At 49.3% G+C, this 26,795-nt stretch overlaps 1 protein-coding gene and 1 long non-coding RNA gene across 3 annotated transcripts in view; one reads left to right on the top strand and one right to left on the bottom strand.

The window, feature by feature from the left end:
- The window catches only part of LOC102942209 (epoxide hydrolase 1), a 60,577-nt gene that overhangs the window by 17,400 nt on the left and 16,382 nt on the right, over positions 1-26,795 (top strand). Inside the window, exon 1 of one of the 2 annotated variants that reach the window (XM_007071655.4) lies at positions 23,236-23,379. The exons of the other annotated variant lie outside the window; for it this stretch is intronic. Coding sequence (XP_007071717.2) covers positions 23,351-23,379 — 29 coding nt within the window. The 5' untranslated portion in view covers positions 23,236-23,350. Of the gene's footprint in view, positions 1-23,235; positions 23,380-26,795 lie in introns of those variants that run through there. 2 annotated transcript variants of the gene reach the window in all.
- Positions 164-25,976, bottom strand: LOC122465147. Its single transcript, XR_006289757.1, has 3 exons — positions 25,824-25,976; positions 9,373-9,382; positions 164-175 (listed from the first exon to the last, which is right to left on the bottom strand). It is a non-coding gene; the product is annotated as an uncharacterized LOC122465147 (long non-coding RNA).

Raw genomic sequence — 26,795 nt, 5'->3', positions numbered from 1 at the left:
GATGTCCTACTGAGAGGAGACAGCTAATATGTCACATATAGCCCTTCCCCATTCAACCCCCCGCCAAGGTGGCTCACAAAGGAGCCTTCAGGGCTAGGGTTTGAAAAATGAATGTCTCCCAGTAATGCTGAGAGTGTCTATAGAACTTATAGGGGGTCTGGGAGAGGGAAGTGGTCTCCTCCCCAGACAATGTGAGAAACCTCAGCTAATGCTATCATTTCCTGCCTGGCACTTCATGCTGTCCATTCTGATCCTCTGGGATCAGGAAGCACAGAAGGATAAAATAGCCGTGCCCTCCACTTCCAATCCTTCCCCAGAGTGATGTGCCAGGATCATTGCTAACCCTCAGCATCCTGGCAGTCCCCAGGGAGCTGAAATATGCAGGGACATTGAACTCTGAGCTGATGCGGCGAAGCGCCTTCCTCGTACACAGCGCCATGCTGCAGTCAGAAGCAGTAACACCTGGCAATACCCTGGATGGGGAAACCATTGCAGAGGGAAAAGGAATGTCAGCAATACACAGTGGGATGGATTTCAGAGGCCAGTGAACCCAGAGCAGCTCCAAAGAATTGTGAAATTACCTCTCCATGTCCAGCTGTACAACAAAGCTGGCAGGCGCCAGAGTCCCAAGTCCCAGAGCAGGGGAGGAGGAGCAAAACATGGGGCCCCAAGCAGAGCAGGGGTGCTAATCTCTAGATGCACCACACGAACACCATCTCTTGCAGACCTAGCTCTCCGCTTTGGTGAATGTACTCCCCTCCTCCCTAAGTCAAGAAGAGAAGGGATGGGACAATGGCAGCTTGCAGCATGACAGGGATGGGGAGAGATCTCACAGAAAGCTAAGCTTCTGTCCTGAGAGGCAGAGATTTCCTTCTGGTACAATGGCAGCATTTCTTCAACCAGGACTGGATAGGGATCTTCCGTTAAGAACTAGCACAGAGATGGGCAAACTACGGCCCGTGGGCCACATCCAGCCCGCGAGACTGTCCTGCCCAGCCCCTGAGCTCCTGGCTGGGGAGACTAGCCCCTGGCCCCATCCCTGCTGTCCCCCCCTCCCGTGCAGCCTCAGCGCGACGCAATGCCAGCGCTCTGGTTCACCACTCCTGCCAGGCAGCGCAGCGGTGGCATTGCTGGCTCTGGCCAGGCGGCAGGGCTTTGCTGCTCTGAGCAGCATGGTAAGGGGAGGGTTGGATAAGAGGCAGGGAGTCCCGGGGGGCAGTGAGGGGACAGAGAACAGGGGGTGTTGGATAGGTGTAGGAGTCCCAGGGGGGCCTGTCTGGGGGTGGGGGTGTGGATAGGGGTCGGGGCAGTCAGGGGACAGGGAGCGGGGGGGTTGGATAGGCATGGGAGTCCCGGGGCTGCCTGTCTGGGCCCGGGGGTGTGGATGGGGGTCGGGGAAGTCATCGGACATGGAGAAGGGGGGGTTGGATAGGGGATGTGGTCCCAGGGGGCGGTTAGGGGCCAGGGTCCCAGGTGGGGGTGGTCAGGGGACAAGGAGCATTGGATGGGTCAGGGGTTCTGAGGGGGGCGGGAAGTGGGCGGGGGCCAGGCTGTTTGGGGAGGCACAGTCTTCCCTACCCAGCCCTCCATACAGTTTCACAACTCCGACGGCCAAAAAGTTTGCCCACCCCTGAACTAGCAGATACTTTGACAGCTTTCTCTGCCATGGCCTCTGTGCTAACCAGAGGACACTGCTTCATCAGGGCTCTTTGTTACCCAGGAGAAGCTGCTCTCTCAGAGCCTCTGAAACCCAGAGTTGACTGGTTCTGCTGTAGAGCGAATGTGTGTGAAGCTGTCCCTTTTTCTCTCACACTCTCAATAGCTTCAGTTTAAAGAGGCCGGTAAAAACAGGATATGATGAGTTCAAGTGAAAATCTTTAACTGCTTCTCCCAGGAAAACAGCCTGTGGGCAGAGACCCTGCACAGTCAGGGAGGAACCGCCAGGAAAAATAAACAGGCACCCAGCTGCGGCTTCCCCTTCTGCATCTGTCACCTCTCCAGTTTCAGAACAAGCTGTGCATCCCTCTTTGTGCTCCTTTGATCTCCACACAGGTCGGGTACATGAGTGCATTGTGGGACACCCACTAGGCATAGCTCTGCAACAGTGGATATGGGGGAGGGAGGTGTTCGGAAGCCTATGCAAAGCTGTGAAGAACCTCTTCTTCAGCCTGGTTCCCTTCAGTCCCCTCCATATGCTTGTCTCTGCACTGGCTGCTGCTGAGGAGCCTGGAACTAATGGAAATAGAGAAGCTAGTAAAGAACAGCCAGAGTCATTCCAGGAACATTAGAAAGGCAGAGGCTTATGGGAGGGGTTATGTCACACCTGCTTGTGTGTAACAGTTCCCTCTTTCTGGGCTGGTGGAGCTGCGGCTTTAACTTGGATGGTAGAGGCCTGTATTGTGAGCCTAAGGGCCCAGGCTGGGTTCCATCTATGGTGCTGTGGAGTGCAGAAGGCCTTGAGGCTCAGACCAGTCACACAAACCATCCAGAAGCTGAAAGGAGAAAGGGGTTTGTTCCCTTTGCTTAGAGCAGGGGTGGCCAACCTGAGCCTGAGAAGGAGCCAGAATTTACCAATGTACATTGCCAAAGAGCCACAGTAATATGTCAGCAGCCCCCCCATCCACTCCCCAGCCCCCCCCGCCTGCCGTCAGCCCCCCATCAATCAGAGTCTACTCCCCCCCACCCCTCCGCCACCACAGTCAGCTGTTTCACATGCACAGGAGGCTATGGGGGGGAGGTGGGAGGAGCGAGGGCATGGCAGACTCAGGTGAAGGGGCAGGGGCCTTGGGGGAGGGGGTGGAGGGGGGGCAGGGCTTGAGGCAGAGCAGGGGGTTGAGCAGTGAGTACCCCCAGCACATTGGAAAGTTAGCATCTATCTGTCCAGCCCTGGAATCAGTGCCTAGGTAAGGAGCCGCATATTAACCTCTGAAGAGCTACATGCGGCTCAGGAGCCGCAGGTTGGCCACCCATGGCTTAGCGGCACCTGCTTGTTTTGTCTTGCCCAAACATGCGTCCAGGCTAGAATCAGTGACAGAGTCTAAAACAAAGCTATCTGAATTTTAATTATTAACCTACCAAGAACCTGATAGTGCTGGGCTACGGATCTTGGTGGTAGTGCTTCTGAGGTGTGGATCCTTCTGCATCCAGAGACTGGGATGGGTTAGTACCCTGGGGGTGGGGATCTCACTGTCCTCAACATGAAGAAATGTGGCAGCAAACTGAGTGAGGTGATGTAGCTAAACCCATCTGCAGATAAATGTTGTTTCCCTAGAGGACATGCTATCACTGGTACAGGACAGTACTTTAACTGGAGCATTAAAAGAAGCAGCTTCTTGTTCCCTCAAATGGAGAATTAAGGGAGAGAAAAAAAGATCCTTATCCTCCTCTGTTGCTTTACTGCTGCCCCTGTGAAGTCAATGTAATTAAATCAGTGTAACTTGCCTTACGGATTCCCAGCATCTGCCGCAGAGTCTCAATCTCCCGCTATTCAGTCTCATTATACACATAGCAATTGACACAGACAAACACACAGACACACACACATATAAAAGTAAGAATCAGGAGCTGGTCGGGAATGGTATTTTATTTCCTGTGAAACATTTGTGAAGACTAAACTATTTCATTTATGCTCAAAACAAAACAAAACAAAAATATTGTGGAAATTTTTTAGGTTTTCCTTGAAAAAACAAAACAGTTTTCAGATTTTTCAAATACCCCCACACACACCCCCACACCCCCCACCCACACTTAGAAATTTCCCTTTGGAGGATTTTACATCACAGCAGCCATCTGTGAGCTGCATCCCCCTCAGCCTGTGAGAATGTTAAATATACAGCCCCCTGTCTGGATCCAAGGTTCTGCTCTAACGGGGGCACTTTAGAAATGGGAGGGGGTCATACTTGTTCTTTTCCCAGGGCTCTGCAGTGGCCTCAGAACACCCTTTGTATTTGACTGTGCAGTGTTTTAATAAAATGAATCCCAAATCCTGTGCCACTGGGAGGCAGCTCTGTGGCTGTAATCATTTTCCTGAGGGATTAGCTAAGTCTGTTTTTCTTCCAGCCAAGCATTTGTTAAGGGTCAGGCCACCCCTTCACAGTTGCAAGGGGGCTCTGAGAACTCTGCACCAAAAGGAGGAACCTCGCATTGACATCTTCCAAGAGCCACTGTGGCTCCTGTCGGGTCAACTACACATCACTGAAGAGAGGTATATGGACATAAGAAAAGGAAGAGCAATGGGCAGACAAACATAGAGACCATGGGAAATGGCCATTCAAGAATGAAGAACTATTGGCTGGGGGGGTAGCTCTCAGGTACTCCAGTCCCTGCTTCACGCAGCAGGAGGCACTGAAGGGAATAGGGCAGGAGTGCTGGCTGTGGCGGGAGATGCCAGCTACTTCAGTCCCTGCAGGAATCATCCCAGTTACAGACATGGAAAAGAGACAACTAATGGGGGATGTGATAGAGGTCTATAGAATCGTGACGGGTGTGGAGGAAGTGAATACGGAAGTGTTATTTACCCCTTCACCGAACACAAGGACCAGGGGTCACCCAATGAAATGAACAGGCAGCAGGTTTAAAACAAACAAAAGGACGTACTTTCTCACACAAGGCACGGTCAATCTGGGACTCTTATTGCCTGGGGATGTTGTGAAGCCCCATACTATAATGGGGTTCAAAAAAGAACTAAAGAAGTTCATGGAGGATAGGTCCATCAATGGCCATTAGCCAAGATGGCTGGGGATGCGACCCCATGCTCTGGGAGTCCCTAGCCTCTGACTGCCTCTGGACAATGAGATGGATCAGTCAGCTGAGTGCTTGTTCTGTTCTTATTAGACAAAAAGGAATTGTAGACTGTAGAAATGTAGACTGTGCTTACGCACACAGAAAGGAGCTGGATTCCCTTCACAGCATTGTGTTTAACGCTGCCATGGCCTGGGGCGGCTACTCCATCAAGCACCAATCACCCAGACATGTTGGCAGCCGCCAACTGTGAAATGGGAGACAACTGCACAGAACTGGCCCTGCCAACATTTCACCACCTGCTTCAGGCACTTGGAGACGGTGCAGGCTTTGTTTTACCTCTCACGGAGACATGCTGAGTATATTTCCCCTTCCTTTCTTCCCCACGCTGGTTTCACTGGCCCATGGGAACATTCAGCACATTCCAAGCCTGACTGTCCATGGAAACATACTCTGACCCAAAGGGCATACTGAATCCAGCTGCCCCCCATGGCCAGTGCCTATAAACTTGCACAAGGCTGAGTTGAACCAGATTCTCCTGTGTGCTCTGAGGAAGGGAGGAAAATCACCTTGCCAGTATTGGGGGGGTTCCACTCTGGAGGGAGGAAAGATCCTAACTGGGTGAAAGTGTCACGGCTTTAGCCCTGCAGCTTAGCTCAGCCTTCAGCGCTGACGAGGTGTGATCCTGCCAACTATGTGAGTTCCTAGGCTACTGAATCTACTCTTTGTCTTGAGGAATCCACTTTGAGACTAAGGCTTAGCCAGGGCTAATATTCAGAGCTTCTGAGACACTGCCATGCTAGCCTGCCCCCACACAGAACATCAGCCTCTGAGCCTCCCCATCCTATCTCATCCCCCCAGCTCCCATCACGCAGAACTTCTACTTCTCTTCCATAGATAAAAGCAGCACATCCTCATGGGCTCTGGGGCTCAAGGTGAATGCCAGAGAGGGGGGAAGATCATGAGGACAGGTGCTGTTCAGAATTAGCCTAGAAGTTTAAGAGTTAAACATGGCAGCAAAACTACACAGTGTAACACAGCAGGAGTTGGGGCCTCTAGGTGTAAAAATGGAGTTTTAACATGATGCTAGACACCAAGCTTAGGGGAAGAATGAGAAGCAACACAAGAGCTTATTATGATCAACAGGTGTGTAGGTCCTGGTGCATTCAGAGGCTGGGAGTGTGAATTCTGGTGCTAGTTTCCTGAGCTATGGATCCCACCATGTTTAGGGGGTGGGAGGATGAATCCTGGTACTAGTTCCCTGGGCTGTGGACCCCGCTACACAGGGGCTATTGCTTATGTGCTCAGGGGCTGGAGGATCTAGCACTGTATCACACAAGTTAGGGTGGAAGAATCCTATTATGTCATGTAGACCAATGCTGAAAGAAATTTTCTGTTGCTTTGTCCAATCTAGTTTGAAATGTCCCAGGTGATGGGGCTTCAATCACATTCCTTGGGCAGGTGACTGACTTCTGCTTTTCTCTAAACTGTTCATTTTATCATTCCCTCATCCTTCCCACCCACTCCCACCGCATTTGTCTGTTTCATCCACATATTGCATCCTGTCTGTCATGTAGATTGTAAACTGTCTAGGGCAGGGCTACGTTTCACTGGTCTGTACCATGCTTCCCACACTGGAACCTTGTTCTTTGACTGTGGTTCCTCAATAAATAATAATAAAATTGTACAGCCTGATATCTTACCATTAGGGAAAACTCAACATGAAGATGAGGAACATTTTCCTGTCTTATTTCCTCTAATTACTCATAGTTATACCTCCTTTTATTATGCTAAATAATCTTCCTCCATCAGGGCTGTTTACACATTACAGCTGTCTGGAAACTCTTATTGTGTCACTCCCAGGCAAACTAGACAGATTTTGCTACCTTTAATGTTTTCCTCATCAGTTCCTCCAGCCCTATGATCATTTTTGTTGCTGTTCTTTGAACTCGTTCCTATTTGACAATATTTTTCTGGTGGAGCGGTGCCTGGAACTGAACGCAATATTCCAGGCATATGGGCTTTGTGTGTATGAGCAGGTATGTGAAATTGCCATCAGGTGGCTAGCAAAAGGAGGATGTGATATAGGTAAGAATTATAATACATCTGCAGCATATAGATGTATTACTGCATCAGAGCTGTGGAGAGGATGATGACGATGATTATTTATTATTTGTATTACCATAGTGCCTAAGCACTCCAGTCATGGACCAGGAGCCCACTGTGGTATGTGCTGTACAAACACCCAAAAAAGGCAGCTCGTACCTCTCTGCCTTTGTGTATGGAATCCAGGATCACATTGGCCACTTCTTGCTGTCTACTCTGACCCCTAAGTCTCTGCATTGCAGCTTTGCAGGTTTCTTCTTCCTGTTGAACAGTTTGTGAATCCTGCTGTACTTAGAGGGTAGGAATGTAAATCTTGTTTCTAGTGCCCTGGTGTGTGTTACCATGTCGCCTTAAGAAACTGAGTTTGTGAATCCTGAGACTAGGAACATAGGAATTACCAGACTGGAACAGACCAATAATGACCCATCTATTCTGGGAGATTGTCTCCAACAGTGTCATAAAACTGCCAAAATATAGCTAACTGTGCAGTATTATACAATGGTAGGGACACTTCTTCTTTACCATAGCCAGTGATCAGTGTATGTCTTGAGCCATGAGGATAATCCCAGTAATTTTGCCCTAGTCACTTCAAATGCTGAGGAAGGTGTTTGTTTGGGGTTTTGGGGGTTTTTTTTTTGGGGGGGGGGGGTTGGGGGTTGTTTGTTTTCATACACTTATCTAAATACTCTTTTTTTATTCTAAGCTATTTGCCTTTGGTCACATTCTGCAGCAAAGAGTCCCACAGGTTAGGTATATGCCACATAAAATGTATTTCCTTTAATCCCTTTGTGATGAGATGTATACCCCTATGCCGGTTCTGAATGCAATTGGTTGCTCCTGACAGGTGAGCCAGGGACAATTAAAATTGAAGCCCAGGTGTGGAGGAGCTGGATGGAGCTATAAAGGCAGGAAATTGGAGTAGATAGGGTTGGGGGTAGGAATTGTGTAGTTACTTGTTTAGCCCTAAGGCATGGAGAGACCTGTGGGAAACAGGAAGGCTCTTGCAGGCTAGGAGGGAGCGCATGGAAGGGAATGTACTGTGAAGACACAGGATTTAAGCAAACTTCTGTTGCTGATCCTGACACAAGGGTAGAAACCAGACCTCTGGGCAGAAGCCCTGGGAGGTGTGGCTCATTACAAAGAGTCCCGGGGGGAAAGGCCTGAGGAAAGGCTAATAGTAAGGAGTCCAGGAAGGAGTGCCTATGTGTCTGACTGAGCAGACCTTGGCTGCTCACCGTAAGGTCCCTGGATGGGAACCTGGTGTAGAGGGTGGACCTTGAGTTCCTTTACCAACCAATGGGGAAAGTGGTTTGAAGCCCCCCTGACATGAGGAGATAAGAGTGACTTTAAAGACGGGAGAAAAGGATGTAAGGATCCCTGGCCCCAGAGTCAGAGGCTGGAAATCTGATACAAAGCCTTGCAATGATTTATTGGACTTTCTGGCACCCTGGAAAGGGTGGGATTAAAAAGTGACCTGGCTGGAGGGCTGAGTGATGAGAAGAGGGAGACCCCTAGAGCAACTGTTGGCAGGGAGCACTAGACAGGAAGGAGCTGCTACAGCGCGCCCAGCCACCTGCAGTGAGTCAACTGTTCTACACAATTTTAAATGTTTCCTTGTTATTAACCAAGTGCCCTCTAGTTCCTGCATTATAGTTATAACAGATGGTGCAGGACTTGGCCCCATGGCAGCATTGATGAGCAGCAGTGCTAGCTGCCCCATAGCATGCTCAGGTTTTGCCCCATGTCCCCTCTGTCATGATAGGACCAAAACTGAGTGAGCAGGGTTGCAATCTGTTGCTTGGGGGTTGCAGTGCAGCTGAGGTTTGGCCCTGTGGGGCCTCCTAGTCATGACAAGGGCTGTGGGGCCAAATGTGAGTGGGGCTGTGACACCCCCCATGTGCCACTCACTCAGTTTTGGCCCCGTGCCCCTCCGGTCATGATGGGAGGGCCACAGAGCCAAACTCAAATGGGCAGTGATCTGGCCAGCACTACTGCTCCTCGCTGCTGCCATTAGGAGGGCCCAGTGCTGATGACTTGGTACCTCCCTGCCAATGGTATGCACAGTGCATAACGGGCACACAACTGTGTGTACAACTGCTTTCAACATGCCTTAAATTGCATTGTTCCACGTAGAATTTCATCTGCTATCATGTTCCCCGAACACCTAGCTCTGTGCTCTGTCCTGCTCCAGTTGAAGACCATGCTAAAATACCCATTGACTTCAGTAGGAGCAGGAGCAAAAGCCTTTATTAGGGCCTTTGGAAATTCTTCACGACCCTCCCTCATCTTGACTAAGTTAAATGTTCTGCCATAATCAAATCAGGCCCCCTCACTAATCACTCCTTCTTCTGGATCATTCATAGAAAGCCAAATCTTGGTCCCACTGAAGTCCTAGAGAACTATGCCACTGAATTCAAAGGGGCTGTATTTGACTTATCTTGGCCATCATCAGTCTTGGTGGTGATTCATGGGGGAATCACACAATTAACCTCTTCCTACTGTTGGGAATGGATCGTTTATTCCTACTCTTTCCCTCCTCTCTCTTCCCCCAGCAAGATGGCTGTTGCACTAGTGCAATATACCACGTTCTTATATCTGGCCCATCACTGTAGTACCTGAAGGCAAGACCAGGAGTTTCCTTGAGTGAGGACTAAGTGGAAGGAGCTTTGGATCTGGCCCATGTTAACTTGTGGTTATTAATTATTATTATTTTATTAGAGGTTTAACCGCACAGACTGAGGATGCTGTTCAGGGAGGGTTCCTTTGCTCTGGTCATTGTTACTGAGCATGATGGGGGGAAATTTCCTCCCATTTCTCTTTGGCTCTGTTGGCCTCATTCATGCTTGATTGCTGGTTGGGGGGCGCAGGGGGGCGGAGTTCATGGTTTGACCTGAATGCACTCTTGGGCTTGCCCCTTAGCCATATTAATTTATCCTGACTTCTGTTCTTTCCTCGGCCTCTTCTACTGCAACACCCTCAAGAAGTGAGTCTTCTGAGGCACTCTATTCCAAGAGACATTTATTTATTTATATCTATGTAATCTTGCAAATAAAAAACCACCTTCTTCCATGCTGTGCCCCGCCCTTCGGTCAACTGTGTCATCTTAGCGTTGGGATCCCCTCCCATCTCTACCCCACTATTGTGTTGCTTCTCCTGGGTCATGTGAAATTATATTGTAAGTGCTTTGGGGCAGGGACCATGTCAGGTCACAGTACACTTTAGGTGTGGCAAAACAATAAACACAGTAAGTGAGAAGGTTTCTGCAGCAGCCTCTTTTTGACTTTGAGTTTAATTCCCTGCAGGATATTCTAAAAAACATGGTTACCTACCTTTTCATAACTGTTGTTCTTCAAGATGTGTTGTTCACATCCATTACAATTAGGTGTGCACGCACCACATGCATGGACATCAGAAACTTTTTCCCTTAGCAGCTCCCATCAGGACGAAAGGGGAGCCCCCTAGAGTGGCGCTCTCATGGAAGTGTATATATTACCATGCCGGCCCAACCCCCCCTCGGTTCCTTCTTGCCGTTGATTCAGACAGAGGGGAAGGGGGGTGGGTATTGTAATGGACGTGAACAACACATCTCGAAGAACAACAGTAACAAAAAGGTAGGTAACCGTCTTTTCTTTTTCAAGTGATTGTTCACGTCCATTCCAATTAGGTGACTTCCAAGCTTACCATAGGAGGCAGGTAGGCATCATGGAACGATTGATTGGAGAACAGCTCTGCCGACTGCCGCATCATCTCTGGCCTGTTGGTTAATAGCATAGTGGGCTGTAAACGTGTGTACTGAAGACCAGGTGGCAGCTTTGCAAATCTCGTGGATAGGGACCTGAGCCAGAAAGGCTGTCAAAAATGCCTGTGCTCTGGTTGAATGGGCCGTGATTGCTGGGGCTGGAACCTTGGCCAACTCATAGCATGTGCGAATGCAGTCTGCGATCCAGGACGATACGTGTTGCACAGAAACCGGAAGACTCTTCATTCTGTCAGCTATGGCGACAAACAATTGGGTTGACTTGCAGAAAAGTTTTGTTCACGCTACGTAGAATGCCAGGGTGTGCAGGCTGTGGTGTCTCAGGCTCATGTGGGGTTTAGGAAAGAACATCGGTAAGCAAATGTCCTGACCCATGTGGAATTGGGAGACCACCTTGGGGAGAAATTTAGGGTGCAGTCTAAGCTGCACCTTGTCCTTATGAAACACTGTGTAAGGTGGTTCAGAGGTGAGGGCCCTCACCTCGGACACCCTCCTTGCTGATGTAATGGCCACCAGGAACGCCACCTTCCAAGAAAGGTAGAGGAGGGAGCAAGGGGCCAGGGGCTCAAATGGTAGGCTCATGAGTTTGGAGAGGACCAAGTTCAATTCCAGGTTGGGACAGGTGGGCGAGAATACGGGAACACCCTTTCCAGACCTTTGAGGAATCGCCCCACTATGGGATTAGAAAACACCGAGTACCCAGAGTACCCTGGATGGAAAGCTGAAATGGCTGCCAGCTGTACTCTGATGGAGGAAAGGGCTAGACCTTGATGTTTAAGGTATAGGAGGTATTCTAGAATAACTGGGATGGTAGCCTGGAGCAGTTGAAGATGCTTGGGTTCATACCAACAGGGAAACCTTTTCCATTTCGCCAGGTAGGCCGCCCTAGTGGAAGGTTTCCTACTGCCAAGGAGAATCTGCCTCACCGACTGAGAGCACTGTCTTTCCGTGGAACTTAGCCACGGAGTTTCCACGCCATGAGGTGCAGGGATTGCAGGTTCGGGTGAAGGAGGCGCCCATGGTCCTGCATGATCAGGTCTCGGTGGAGGGACAGTGCAATCGGGGCATCCACAGACAACTCTATAATGGTTGTAAACCAATGCTGATGGGGCCAAGACGAGGCGATCATGATTACTGTCACCCTGTCTCTGTGAATTTTGAGGAGGACCTGGTGGACAAGCAGAATAGGAGGGAAGGCATATTTCAGACCCCCACCCCATGATATTAAGAACGCACTGGCGACTGAAATCGGACTGTGGTTTTGGAAAGAGCAGAACTGAGGGCACTAACAGTTGCTCTTGGCGGCGAAGAGGTCTAGTTGGGGATAACCCCACTTTTGGAAGACTGACTGTATGATGTCCAACCTGATTGACCACTCGTGCATGTGATAAGACCTGCTGAGGTGATCTGCAAGCTCGTTCCGCACTTCTGGGAAGTAGGGTGCTTCAAGCTGAATGGAGCGGGCTATACAGAAGTCCCAGAGAAGGAGAGACTCGCGGCAGAGAGTTGAGGAGTGGGATCCGCCTTGTTTGTTTATATAGAACATGGCGGTGGTATTGTCTGTCAGGACTGTCATGCTGTGACCTTGTAATATGGCGTGAAAGGTTTGGCAGGCCAGACGAACCGCTCTGAGCCCCTTCAGGTTGATATGGAGAGGTATCTCATCCCTCGACCACAAGCCTTGCGTCCTCAGGTCCCCTAAGTGTGCGCCCCAGAACTGATGTGTCCATTACTAGCATCAGAGAAGGTTGGGGCTTGGCGAAGGGGACCTCTGCACAGACCACCGGTCGGTCCAGCCACCAGCGCAGGGTTTCTAGCACCTGAACAGGGATTGTCACCACAAGGTCCCGGGGGTCTCTGTACGGATGGTAAGACAGTGTGAGCCACGCTTGTAAGGGTCTGAGTTAGGCATGCTTGACCACGTACGTGCATGATGCCATATTAGCTGTAGGCAACACCTGACTGTAGTAGTGGGATACCGCAGCATTGAATTTACGATCTGCTGTATGGCCTGGAATCTGGGCTCTGGAAGGCTCGCTTTTGCCTGTATTGGGTCCAGGGCTGACCCTATAAACTCTAACCTTTGGGTGGGTATGAGAGATGATTTGGGCACATTGAGGAGGAGCCCCAGCCTGTGAAACGTCTCTATGGCCATCGTCACGTGGGACTGAACTTCTTCCATGGAACGACCTGTGAGAAGCCAGTCATCGACGTATGGGTACACTTGAATGTGCCTTTTCCGCAGGAAGGCTGCCACCACCGACATGCATTTTGTGAACACTCGGGGGGCTGAGGAGAGGCCGAACGGGAGAACCATGAAGTGGTAGTGATGCTGGTTTATGACGAACTGGAGGAAGCCTCGGTGCGCTGGATGAATAGTGATATGAAAGTATGCGTCCTTCATGTCGAGGGCAGTGTACCAATCCCCCGGATCCAAAGACGGAATAACAGTGCTCAGGGAGACCATGCGGAACTGGAGCTTGACCAAAAATGTGTTGAGTCCACAAAGGTCTAAAATGGGTCAAAGACCCCCCTTTGCCTTGGGGATTAGAAAGTAATGGGAATAAAACTCCTTTCCCCTTAGCTCCTGTGGAACCTCCTCCACCACACCTATCGCGAGGAGCGAACGAACCTCCTGCATAAGGAGTTGCTCATGAGAGGGGTCCCTGAAGAGGGACAGGGAAGGTGGGTGGGAGGGTGGGGAAGAGGAAAACTGGAGAGCGTATCCCACCTGTACCATGCATAGGACCCATCAGTCCGATGTTATATGGGACCATGCACAGTGAAAGTGGGATAATCAGTTTGAAAACCTTGGGAATGGATCTGGGAACTGGGTTAGTAGGCTGTCCTCGGGTGCGCCTTCAAAACCCTTACTTGTTACCCGGTTGAGGCTTATTCTGGCCCTGGTTAGGCGCGTTGTTCTGTCTGCGCCTGTTATTTCTGCCCCGCCTGTGGTACGGTTCCTGCCTAGGTCGGGGATGGTACTGCCTCTGCTGCGGCAGCTGAGGCTTAAAGGGTTTTCTCTGGGTCGCCGCCGTATGCCTTCCTAGCAACTTCAGCGTCACCCTGGAGTCCTTGAGGCCATGCAGCCTGGTGTCTGTTTGCTCCGAGAAGAGGCCCGAACCTTCAAAGGGGAGGTTTTGGAGGGTATTCTGGACCTCTGGAGGAAGGCCCGACACCTGCAGCCACACTGAGCATCGCATGACTACTCCTGAAGCGATGGTTCTGGCTGCAGCATCCGCCGAGTCAAGGGAGGCTTGCAAGGAAGTCTTAGCTACCGTCTTCCCTTCCTCGACTAAAGCTGCAAACTCAGGGTGTGTGTCCTGGGGCAGGCAATCCTTAAACTTGGACACTGCTGTCCAAGAATTAAAGTTGTGTCTATTGAGGATCGCCTGTTGATTGGCTATGCACAGCTGGAGGCCCCCAGAGGAGTAGATCTTTCTACCAAAAAGGTCCAAGCGCTTAGCTTCCTTGGCCTTGGGGGCCGAGGCTTGTTGGCCATGTCGTTCCCTTTCGCTGATCACTGAAACGACTAGGGAACAAGGAGTCGGGTGGCAGAACAGGAACTCGTAGCCTTTGGAGGGGGCAAAGTATTTCTTCTCTATCCCCCTAGCCGTCAGGGTGATGGAGGCAGGGGTCTGCCAAATAGTGTTGTAATTTGACTGTATAGTCTTTATGAGGGGGAGCGTGATTCTGGAGGGACCCTCGGAGGTCAGAATGTCCACCATCGGATCCTCGTGCTCGACCGTTTCCTCTGCTTGAAGGCCCATATTGAGGGTGATTCTGCGGAGAGGCTCCTGGTGAGCCTTGTGGTCTATAGGTGGTGGTCCTGAGACTGACGTACCCACCACAGTCTCGTCTGGGGAAGAGGAGGAAGTGAGGTGCTGTAAGTTGTCTTCATCTAGATCCTCCTATGTGTCCCCACAGACCTAGGTCATCTCAGGGCCCTGCGGGGCTGGCATTTCTTGAGGCACTGCAGAGCTTGGCGCTGTCTTGGGTAATGGGCCTGGGGGCACCAGTTGCTCTTGTTAGTCCGGAGGGGGCCTAGAGAGAGTGGCCTCCCTTGTCCTTGATGGGCGTCTGTGCAGTGACCTGGAATGGGGTCGCAGAGACTGACCAGGCCTAGAGGCTCTAGGAGAGATGCCTTCCTGCTGGTGGTAGGCCCATGGGGTCCAGAAGGGCCACTGACCTGGAGGGGCCCATTGCGGTTGTCAGGATGGTTGGGATTCTCTGCTAGCTATTGTTCTCTGTCTACTATAGCTAGAGCGGCCAGAGTCGGCCTTGGACCCAGGGGATTCTGACTGTGAGGACCAGGGCAGTGCCAAATGTTGAGCGGTCGCAGGGTGCTGGGGAACCAGAGAGTGGTGCCGGGAGTCCCAGGACCGGGATTGATGTCCTGTATTCAGTACCAAAGACTGTGCCATGCTCCGGTGCCAGGTGGCTGATGGTGCTGGGGACCGGCGTACCGATGCTGCAGGTACCGCTGGTAGGTCCACCTCCAGTGCCAAAACATCACATTGGGTCATGGGAGCTGGGGAATAATTGGATGCTGAACTCGACCGAGAACAGTGCTGGGAGCAGTGCACCATTGCCAGCTTTCCTCTGGACGGCACCCTTTTAGGTGGTGCCGGAGGCTTCTCCCTGCACAGGAGGGGGCTCGGTACCGACAACTCAATGAGGTCCTTTGCTGCCTCGAAAGTGTCGGGTGTGGAGGGGTGTTCGAGGACCTCCTCCAGCTCTTGATGGCACTAAATTGGCTGGGTACCAGACTCAACAGGGCCTGTGGCACTGGAGTCGATGGTGCCAGTTCTTGGCTCGGGCTCACAATACGTCTGCGTGCCGGGAGCATCTTTGAACAGCTTGTCAGCTCTCCGGGGCCAGCGCCCTCTTTCCCCTTGCTTGTGCCACTTAGTTGGTGCCGGAGAAGTCGATCAGTCCCAAAGTTTGTCGTCCTGTCTTGGTGCCGATAAGTTTCGGTGCCTGGGCAGCGCTGGGTGACGCATGGACGTCAGGGCACTTCACACTGAGGGCACCAGGGCCGGGGCCGGACTGTCAGAGGCCAGAGGCCGTAACGCGGCCTCCATGAGCAACTGCTTAAGGTGAAAGTCTCTTTCTTTTTTGGTGCACGGCTTAAAGGCCTTGCAGATCTTGCAGCGCTCAGCTTGGTGAGACTCTCCCAGACCCTGGAGGCAGGAGTCGTGGGGGTCGCTGTTGGGCATAGACTTGCGGCACACAGTGCAAGCTTTAAAACCCTGGGCTTGCGGCATGCCCCGCAGCCCAAGGCTGGTGCTGGAAGTAGCTTCCAGACACCTGAAACAAAGGATTTCTAAACTACTGATAACTATGTACGAAAAGGCTAAGGGATCACTCGCTAGCGAGAGAACATTCCAACGCCGCCACGGACGGTAAGAAGGAACTGAGGGGGGTCAGGCTGGCAGGGTAATATATACACCGCCATGAGGGCGCCACTCTAGGGGGCTCCCCGCCGTCCCAACCGGAGCTGCTAAGGGAAAAAATTTCCGACGTCCATGCACGCAGCACGCGCACACCTAATTGGAATGGACGTGAACAATCACTCGAAGAAGAACCATTCTTTAAAAAAAACCCTTCCAGTTTAGAGTCCCAACAGCATGGCCGCTTGGGATAAACCCCTACGCGGGATGTCCGGCTTTGATGGTCTCTCTCACTGAGGGTGTATTCTTCAGTGCAGAGTTTGCCCATGTCCATGCACCTGGGTACAGATCCCTGGGTTAGCCAGTCCTGCCTACCTCAGCCAAACTCACGTCCTGACTTAGATCCGATGTCTTATAGCACAGTAGCATCAGGACTCTCGCTCCCAGCCTCTGAGCATAGGAGAACTCTAGAGTACTAGCCCAGATTTGTGTTTCCACCCCCAAGCACTGCAGGATCCATACCCTAAGGCACTAACACAGCCTCTTGAGCTCAACAGGATCCACACCCTGAGGGCAATAGTGCCAGGACTTTCACACCCAGACTCTGAGTATGATATCCCAACCATTACAACCCCTGGGTAGCAGTGACCTAAATAAACAGTCTTGGATCTGAATGTTGTTTTTGTTTTCTTTATGTTGCTGAGTCTCTGAAACCAGCACATGTAACAACAAATCATCTGGTTCTATGAGGCTGTTGTGTAACTCCTCCTCCCCCTTCAACAATCCCACTGTCTACCCTTCATGTAATGGTCTCAGTTTCATTGCGAAGTGCCCTAAGGACCCTCTTAGCTTCCTAATTAGCAACAGAAAGGGCTAATCCTTGCTGGAGGTAGCAGTGAAACATTTGTGAGCTCTCCTGAGAATGAAAGAGGCAGAAAAGGGACCATCTCCAGCTGGGAAAACACAAATGTTTATTCCCATACTTACTACAGTAGACCATGGGAAGGAGATCTGTATGGGCAGTGATGGGGAGGGTGCTGTGCAGAAGGGGTCTGGAGATCTGATGATGGGATGTTGGGACAGTAGGTATGGAGAGAGGAAGACCCTTTGTGACTCCTCCAGGCTGCTAGCAACTACCTGAACCTAAGTTTTATGTAAGATGTTTTGAGGCATCAGCCATTGTGGAGGCCTCGTGGACAGACTTCCCACGGGAGGAGGGAGGTGATACCTTGAGCCGCTCTCAGATGTAATAATTTATTTGCTGTTAATAAGATTCAGGAATTAACGGCTCGGAAGCGCTTAGGAGTTCAGCATTTCTTACCGAGATATAATAATCAAGGCTGAGTACAGAGGCCGCCATTCATGCATGGGGCAGATTTCGGGGCAAAACAAATCTCCTCTAGACCAGCTGAATCCCTTGAGGCCACTGTTTCCTTTGAGAAGGGGGCATCTTTTCCTGCCCATTGTTTGTGGGTGTTGGGGTGTGGATAGAGCTCTTCCTTGGGCCCCACGATCCAGCCAGAGGCCACAGGCTCTCTGCTCAGGCACATGTTCCGTGCAAGAGGGATGAGAGTTCTTGATTTGATTTAAGCAATAACAAATGAGTTGTGGGGCATTTTCTTGGGATTTGTATCCCCCTGGAAAGAAATGATGACCCAAGACAGAGCCACCAGGTCCCTAGGAAATGCACTGTGCAGAGACCCTTAGTACTATTAAAAGGTGAACATGTGATATGTGGATTTTTCCTGTGTGAAGCCGTTTCTGGGCAGTGGTTATACAGGGCATATCTAGAAGATGAACTTCCTGTCAGACCCTCATCCATTCCCCTTATAATTATCTCTAGGCTTGGACGGATTTTGTCCTTCAAATCAACTGGGACATGACCAGCAGATTCAGCCCTAGAGGGTGAGGAAATGCTTCTCAGCCCTCTCTGGTAATCAGCTCTGGATAGTTCACAGGGCTTCTGAAGTTAGTGGAGATTGGGGGTGGGGAGATGTTATGGTTCTTATGATAAAGTGTATATAGAAGCCCAGAAAAGGAAGCTCCCAGGAAGCTGCCAGAACATGCAGGACAGCGCCCAACGCAGCACAAGTATATTCTAGCCAGCAAGCTATGAGGTGGCCACATGAAGAGGTGACAGCCTGGTCCCCCCAGCATGTCAATGAGTAAGGAGGGCTCCTTGCAACGTTGTTACACACTGAGATATTTGTTCCCTTAGTGAGATTCTCTGAGATGCTGAAGCTGACTTAGTTCCTCTGAAAAAGGGACTATTAACCAAGGCCGGTGTGACCAGGGATGCACTTCCTCTACAAACATAAGAACATCTAGCCCAGTATCCCGTCTTTCAACAGTGGCCAATGCCTGGTGCTTCAGAGAGAATGAATAGAACAGGTAATCATCAAGTGATCCATCCCGTCGCCCATTCCCAGCTTCTGGCAAACAGAGGCTAGGGACACCATCCCTGCCCATCCTGGCTAATAGCCATTGATGGACCTATCCTCCATGAATATTTCTGGTTCTTTTTTGAACCCTGTTATAGTCTTGGCCTAAGGAGAAGGGCCAAGCATTACAGTCACCTCCACAAACTCAAGTCAGAGGCTCACAGTGACTCTGAAGATCACAATGGTTGTTTTAGATTTTACAAGTTACCATCTTACCCCAAGATACAAAAGCACAAGCACTGAGAGTCAGGACTCTTGGGCTCTAGCCTCAGCTCTGTCACTGACTCACTGGATAACCATGAATAAGTCACCAGTTTCCCTCTCACTGTCTCAGTTTTCTTTCCTCTGTAAAACAGGGATAAGGCATAAGGATACTAACTTGTGAGGCTTAAGTCATTGACATGTGTAAAGGCCTTTGAGATCCTTTGATGAAGGCGCTAGAACAGGGGAAAGCACTATCAGTGACGCCATGAACTCCTTATGTCCACCAGAGGGAACCCAATCCACACAAAATTATTGCAGTTTCTCTAGCTGCCTTTTGGCCCATAGCATAGGAGTTAGTTTTATAGAAAGAAAAGGAGTACTTGTGGCACCTTAGAGACTAACCAGTTTATTTGAGCATGAGCTTTCGTGAGCTACAGCTCACTTCATCGGATGCATAGCATATCGTGGAAACTGCAGAAGACATTATATACACACAGAGACCATGAAACAAAACTTCCTCCCACCCCACTCCCCCGCTGGCAACAGCTTATCTAAAGTGATCATCAAGTAGAGCCATTTCCAGCACAAATCCAGGTTTTCTCACCCTTTCCCCCCCCACACACACACACACATACAAACTCACTCTCCTGCTGGCAACAGCCCATCCCCCTTTGAAACCCCTCTTTATAATGCGCATGATAATCAAGGTGGGTCACCTCCAGCACTAATCCAGGTTTTCTCACCCCCCCCCACACCCCCCCCTTCCAAAAACCACACACACAAACTCATTCTCCTGCTGGCAACAGCTCATCTTACAATGTGCACAGCAATAATCCAAGTTTAACCAGAACGTCTTGGGGGGGGTTTTGCAGGAAAAAAACAAGGGGAGACAGGCTACCTTGCATAATGACTTAGCCACTCCCAGTCTCTATTCAAGCCCAAATTAATAGTATCCAATTTGCAAATGAATTCCAATTCAGCAGTTTCTCGCTGGAGTCTGGATTTGAAGTTTTTTTGCTTTAAGATAGCGACCCTCATGTCTGTGATTGCGTGACCAGAGAGATTGAAGTGTTCTCCGACTGGTTTATGAATGTTATAATTCTTGACATCTGATTTGTGTCCATTTATTCTTTTACGTAGAGACTGTCCAGTTTGACCAATGTACATGGCAGAGGGGCATTGCTGGCACATGATGGCATATATCACATTGGTGGATGTGCAGGTGAACGAGCCTCTGATAGTGTGGCTGATGTTGTTAGGCCCTGTGATGGTTTTATAGAGAGATCCAGTGCTTAATTTGTGCCAGGGCTGAGCCCCAGCATCTCTGGGCTTGTCAGTTCATAGCCCTAGCACCTCTGGGTTTGCTGCATCATACATTTATATGAATGCATACATACATTTATATGAATGTAAAAAATTGCTTGAGCCCCGGCACCTCTTTCATTACAAATTGAGCACTAGAGAGATCCTTTCAAACTCAAGGTATGTCCAGGTGCCTTTTCAAGCAGCAGTGCTCAGACTCTGATCTGTGGAGCCCTTACTGATAGTGTGTAGTGAGCTGGCCGGTTACGCTGTGACGGCTTCTCCTGCTTGTTTTCAGGTGCTAAACTGGAGCTAAAATACACTCAAATGCTTACTATTACTTTGCCATGAGAGCATTTGCTATAGTCATTATAGGGGTGATATGCAATGATCAGTAGGAGCCAAGTGCAATGGCAAAGGGGAGGGGAGATGTCTAAGAAACTCTCTCTCTATTAAAATGTGGTTCATGTCCTTAAAAGGTTTGTGATCCCTTATAATAGATGCTGGCTGTGCAGCGGCCTTGGAGTTATATCTGCTAGACTGAAGTGCATTAGGGCAAATTTCTTTGCCACCCTTTTTTTCTGAACGATATAAAAGCAGCTGGGCCGGGGAAGCTCAGAAAAGTCACAGAACCGTAGGTCCTGCTCCTCACTTTGCTGCATGCCGGATAGGCACAATTAACAGACATCGTAAAAAAGAAAGCACTGTTAGTGGAAGCCTACTTGCTATGAAGATAATGAATCCCATAGCTAAAGTAGTCAGAGCTGCTTGGGGAATGTCAGCAGTGTGAGTGAGGAATTCCTATTCTTGTTAATGAGCACTGGGTGAGTTAATTCCCTGTCCACCACCCTACATATTCCATCCGATCAGATATGGCTTTAATAACACTTTTGTGGTTTTGATCTCCTTAGATACCAGACTGGGAAGGGAGTAGGAGCTCCAGGGCTTCTCTTGAGTTCCTCTTGCGGCTCCTGGGTGGAATATTATCCTGAGAATGCACATACCTGTGTGTATGCCCGAGGTAGAATGGAGACTGAATTCCCTTCTCTTTGCTCCAGGACAAATACTGTGCCTTGGAATCAAACTTAAGGGCAACAAAATGGGACAAATTCTACACCTCTCATTAATGAAAAGCAGCAACATTAACGGGAAACTGCAAAGCCATGCTGTTAATAGCCACCCATCCTGTCCTTCCTTATGTCACTAATGACTCCTGAAAGGACTGAAGTAATCGTAAAGATAAACATGACTTTGCCCTATTGATGCTGCTTGTTTGCATTCTGCCTTTCACTCAGTTTGGGCAATGAAACTGGAGAGGCGTCAGTTTTGCTTTAGAGTCTTGTCAATTTCCTGTTCGTTCCTGGTTCTCAGGCCCTGCTGCAACCATGGCCAGGGAAGGTTTCCCATTTGTAAGCAGGAGAGGAAAATAATCCTTTATCCCTTTTCTTGGCATGTTCTTAGGATGGACGAGTTAATGTTCGCAAAGTGTATTTAAGATGACAAGTCTGATACTGCTTAATTTAATTCTGTTCTTAATTGAGGCAAATTGTCTTGTTAAATGTTCATCATTCAAACTCTGGGGTGCTTTCCCTTTTACAATTAGGGTATTCTGCAGTAATCTAAGCAAGCACTACAACTGACAGTGTTTGAACCCACAACTGTTCAGAACAGTAGCATTGTCATTTTTAGAAGGGCAGGTCAGCAGCAAAGCTCTAGGGTAAAAGTGCAGAGAGAGCTGCCAGCAGCTGAATTAATTTGCAGCATGTCTGGAGAAAATCAGTATATTATATGTGGTCAACCTCTGCTCATTTCAGATGTATCGAGAAAAAGGGGAATAAAGTAGATAGTAAAGGGTTTTGTAGTTCAAACCAGATATCTCCCTGAGAAAATGCATGGACTTAGGATGCACATTAAAATTATAGGAAAGTCTTGTTGAATTCAGCTATAGCTACTCCTGCCAAATGTTCTGCATTTTGGCCACTGGAGGTAGCAGTTTAACAGAAAATTATTCTTGTTTACTGGGTAGATACTGCAGCAGTCCAAGAGTAGACGATTTCCCAGGATTCCCTTGCACTCTTTTTCCCTTCAGGGCTTCCTCAGTTCCGCACAGACAAAACTTCAGTGCTTTAGAGCCCTATTGAAAATGCAGTTTTAGTTTCAACCATACCAGGATCCAGAGTGTTAGCCGTGTTAGTCTGTATCAGCAAAAACAATGAGGAGTCCCCTATCTCCCCTTGCCTCCTTTTTATTAATAGCCCAAAACTGTCTCCCCTTATATCTTAGCTAAAGACCATCTGATTCCCCTTAGCCCTTTAACAGCAGTAACTCATTCAGCCCTTATCTTTCTCTTTGGAGCCTTAACTATCTATGTTGGTTCCTTTCCCGCAATCCTCATACTGAGGATTTTACCTTGAGATCTTTGAGCCACTTCCTCATCTAACTGCACAGGCCACTTCACTTGTATTTATTGCTAAGAAATAAATAATAAAGATTTCCCAGTATAAGGTGGACTCCCCTTGGACTCTCCTTCATTTCAGAGAGATCATAGTCTGTTGCACTTTAATTAGCATTCTTACAGGACTTCCCAGCTGGCTTCCATACAGTTGAGTTCTAATTCTTCGTTCTGTGCTGCTCATTCACTTGATTTCTTAATACAGTCTCTGCTTATGAATCCAAATGCCAGGCTCTGAAAGACCCAGGGAACCCACTTTCCTCCCGCTGCCAGAGGTGCAGGCTGCCCTGAAAATGCAAAGAGACTCTCAGCAAATGGGTCTTCAGCACCAAGGATCTCAAAGATTGTTGTTTTTCTAAAAAAAAAACATGCTCTAGTTCAAACAGGAATTATTTCAGGGAAGGTCTTTGGCCTGTTACACAGGAGGTCAGACTAGATGATCACAATGGTTTCTTCTGGCCTTGAAATCTATGAATTATTCCATTTCACCTGGAACACCGCATAGACAGAGGAAGTTTCTTCCCCCATCACTGAAATACCAGCATCTTATGGGTGAAATACAGCAGCCATTCTGCACTAACGGTACTACAAGGCAGTTTAGGACAGGAGGTGAAGGAGAATCCTTTATCCAAATGAGACTGCAATGGAATGTTAGGGAGGCAAAATATGATTCCCTAGGCTAGAATGCAGCTAGAACACCCTGATGCTTAGGACAGGGCCTCACTTTTTTGTCTCATCCAAAACTATAGGTGAATTGGAGAGGTGCCCAGGTGACTGGGCCATTTGCAATTCCATATGAAGGCAGCAGGTGGCACTAGCAGACTATATATAGGTAGTTTGCATCCTCACTGAGAAATCAGAGAAGGCGGTAGCTGCGGTTGGGGCGCGTGAGTTTCTAAGTCCAGCACTAGAGTTGGGCAGAGCTGAACTGCAAGTCACAGGCACTTGTACAGACATGTGGCAGCAAATCCTTCAGAGTGTCCGGTGAGTGCAGCAGGTGCAGGAGAGCCCTTTGGGGGCGAGTGCTATGGGGTTGTGCTGTTTGTCATCCAGAATCATGGCAGAGGGGTGAAGTCCAACAGGGCCCTTGGTCCAAGCTCCAGCACTAAACTAATGCTGGGAACAGAACATTACCCAGTGTAGCCATTCCATTCGGAAGTGTCACCTGGGAGTGGCTGCCTATGCACCCCCTGGACTGAGAACGCTTTGCTAGTGAACGCTGCTTTGGGGCAATCAAGGGGCTGCTGATCTGAGCCACTTGATGCGGATTAGCAGGGTTAAAGCTGCTCAGCCCTAAATTGGTGCCATAACCTGCCATGATACTCTGTGTTTCAGGCCTCCAGGCAGTTAAACCTCTGGGATTTAAGTGCACGGGGATTCGATTACCTGTTGCGTAAACTGCTCAGCGCCCGGAAAGCACCATGAAGGGGGCAGCTTAGGCTTTTTGTTCTCAGGAGCCCTGCTCCCTCTTGGCAGGCAGCACTGACAGGAGCCTCCTGCTCAGCAACTTGACTGAGGCTGTTTCAGAGAATGCTGCCCCGTTTCAGTCGCGGGGTCTCCAGTAACTAAGGGTGCCACCTGTCTAGGTTTTCCCAGGATCATCCCTTTTTTGAGGTAGCTGTCCGGGGAAATCTGTCAGGGTGCTCAGGACACACTGCCAGCTGGCCAGTTTTATTGGCTCAGGATCAGCAGGATCTCCCATTTTTTTGCACCTCAGAAGTGGCAACCCTAGCCCAGCAGGAGCTGCTTCTGTTCCAAATCATGTGGGTGGAGTGGGAGCAAATGCTGCTGTCTCCCCCTTTTTCACTGCCCTGGCTAGACACAGGGCAGCCCCTCACACTCTTTGTGTCCCACAAATCTCCTTTCCTGACCCTCCTAACTTCCTCCATGCCAGGTCTAGACACAGTCACTATTTCCACAACTGGCAGAAGAGCTGGAGCAAGGCTTGGAGACTACATAGCTGAGGGATGATTGAATGGCTTTAAATGATACCTCATATTTGCTAGTGCCTGCCCTGATTACGTGACACTTTCCTAGATAGCCTGAGTTTACAGCACCACCTTGCAACATGATATAGGGCCAGTGTCATGGTGAGTATGGGCCCTAGAGAGTGACAGCCCTGGGGAAGGAATGGGGACACCAGACAGAGATGGCCCTTGTCACGCTGTCTGGAGTGGCCAACCTCAGGACAGACTGTCAAAACCAGGTAGACACCCCAAACTGGTGGTATGTTCTGTAATTAGATTTCACCAACCGAGTAACCAATGTGAACTCCTAGATCATTATACCAGTCTTACTATGGAGTCATAGACAATGCCCTTGGGCTCGCCAGTCTATCTTGCCACCCAGGCAAGCTAGACTTAGTGATAAATGGTCAGTTACATCAAAAATCACAAAATATTAAGGTTGTTTCCAGAGCCCAAAGACCAGTCACTTACCCCAGATCAATATGTACCTTAGATCTCTCACCAAAGACAACTCCTGTAGCAAATCCTGTAATAAACTAACTAAAGGTTTATTCACTGGGAAAAAGAAATGAGTTATTTACAGGCTAAAGCAAGCAAGCATATATACACCGATGAGTTTCAATCTGTGATTCAAAAGGTGACAGATATAATCTATCAGCATTGAATCTCTTTTTAGGGGTTAACCCAGGTTGACCCTGGGAATCTCTGCTTTTTGTTTCTTAGCTCCAGCCCCAGTGAGAGTCCAAATAGCAAAGAGATGAAAATTCTTCATGTTAGCTAATTTTATTTCCCTCTTCCAGCATCTAAACCTATAGGACGAGGCCTTCTGTACATACTTGCCCATGGGTGGATGGGGTAATCAACAAAGCTTTTGTCTTACAATAGCTCACTTAATTTTGATAGTCCTCCTGGATGGGCAGGGGGAGCCACTTTACCTGTCTAGTTCACAAGTTCAGAGCAGGCATTTTTGCAATTATAAAACAAACTTATATTTTACCTTGTAGTATGGAGTACAGACATTACAAGTGAGATTAATGCATGCAGCAACTTACAAGCATTTAATAGAGTCAAAATACTAAATGCCTTCTTATAAGACTAATACATATTCTGAACAAAACTAACATACAGGTGAACTGGTTTGGTTTCCAGCTATGAGCTTGTCAGTTCTTAGCTAATGCCTACAACCTTGGCAAGAGCTGCCACTTGGTCTACCAGCGTCAACAGCCCTGCAGATCTTTGCTTCTGTGGAGAAACCAAGGCCTCAGGTCCAGTGGTGACCTAGAGGATGCTCAAACCTGTGATGAAACCATGTGGAAGGCCCTGCAGAGTGGAGTTGGGGGAAATTGTCTCAATGCTCCTGTGCTGAAGGTTCCTTCCAGAGGTTGACGGCCATTGTCTTCCCTTGCCCCAGAGTGCACTCTTGCTGTGCATTGGGAAGCTCCACCCCCCCTTGCCCATCACTATTCGGCGCTGGTGAGGCCACACGTGGAGTACTGTGTTCAGTTTTGGTCCCCCCACTACAGAAGGGATGTGGACAAATTGGAGAGAGTCCAGCGGAGGGCAACGAAAATGATTAGGGGGCTGGGGCACCTGACTTACGAGGAGAGGCTGCGGGAACTGAGGTTATTTAGTCTGGAGAAGAGTGAGGTGGGATTTGATAGCAGCATTCAACTACCTGAAGGGGGGTTCCAAAGAGGATGGAGTTAGGCTGTTCTCAGTGATGGCGGATGACAGAACAAGGAGCAATGGTCTTAAGTTGCAGTGTGGGAGGTCTAGTTTGGATATTAGGAAACACTATTTCTCTAGGAGGGTGGTGAAGCACTGGAATGGGTTACCTAGGGAGGTGGTGGAATCTCCATCCTTAGAGGTTTTTAAGGCCTGGCTTGACAAAGCCTTGGCTGAGATGATTTAGTTGGTGTTGGTCCTGCTTTGAGCAGGGGATTGGACTAGATGACCTCCTGAGGTCTCTTCCAACCCTAATCTTCTATGATTCTATGATCACACTCCCATGCATGGCAGTGACACAAATCCAGCTCTTTATTGGATGAGCTGACTCGGCTACCTTGAGATATACATGTGTGCTCCCCTCCCACACTGCAGTGCTAATGTATATCTGAACATTAGGCCTCCCAGTGTCCCCCATGGCCAGTTCCCCAGTCTGTGCAGATATTTTTTCTGCTGTTAAGAATATGGGATTGCTGGTCACGACAAGGAGAGGGCCTGGGTAGCCTTGTGACCAGTGTCCAGGCAGATGGTGATCCAGGCTCCTCAACCCATGTTTCATTAGTTGCAGGTGTGGTACCTTGATTGCCTGTTGGAGAGCTGGTGGGGGAGCTCTGTGGAAGCCTAGAACCTTCTCTCCAGCAGGTGCAGTTCTGTTCAGCTCTTGTTCAAATTGTTGTTCTGTTTCTAACCTGCTTCCAGGCTCTTAGG

The sequence above is a fragment of the Chelonia mydas genome, chromosome 3 (assembly GCF_015237465.2).
Source record: "Chelonia mydas isolate rCheMyd1 chromosome 3, rCheMyd1.pri.v2, whole genome shotgun sequence".
NCBI lineage: Eukaryota > Metazoa > Chordata > Testudines > Cheloniidae > Chelonia > Chelonia mydas.
The sequence above is the reverse complement of the archived record's forward strand: the minus strand, read 5'-3'. Positions and strand labels throughout refer to the sequence as shown.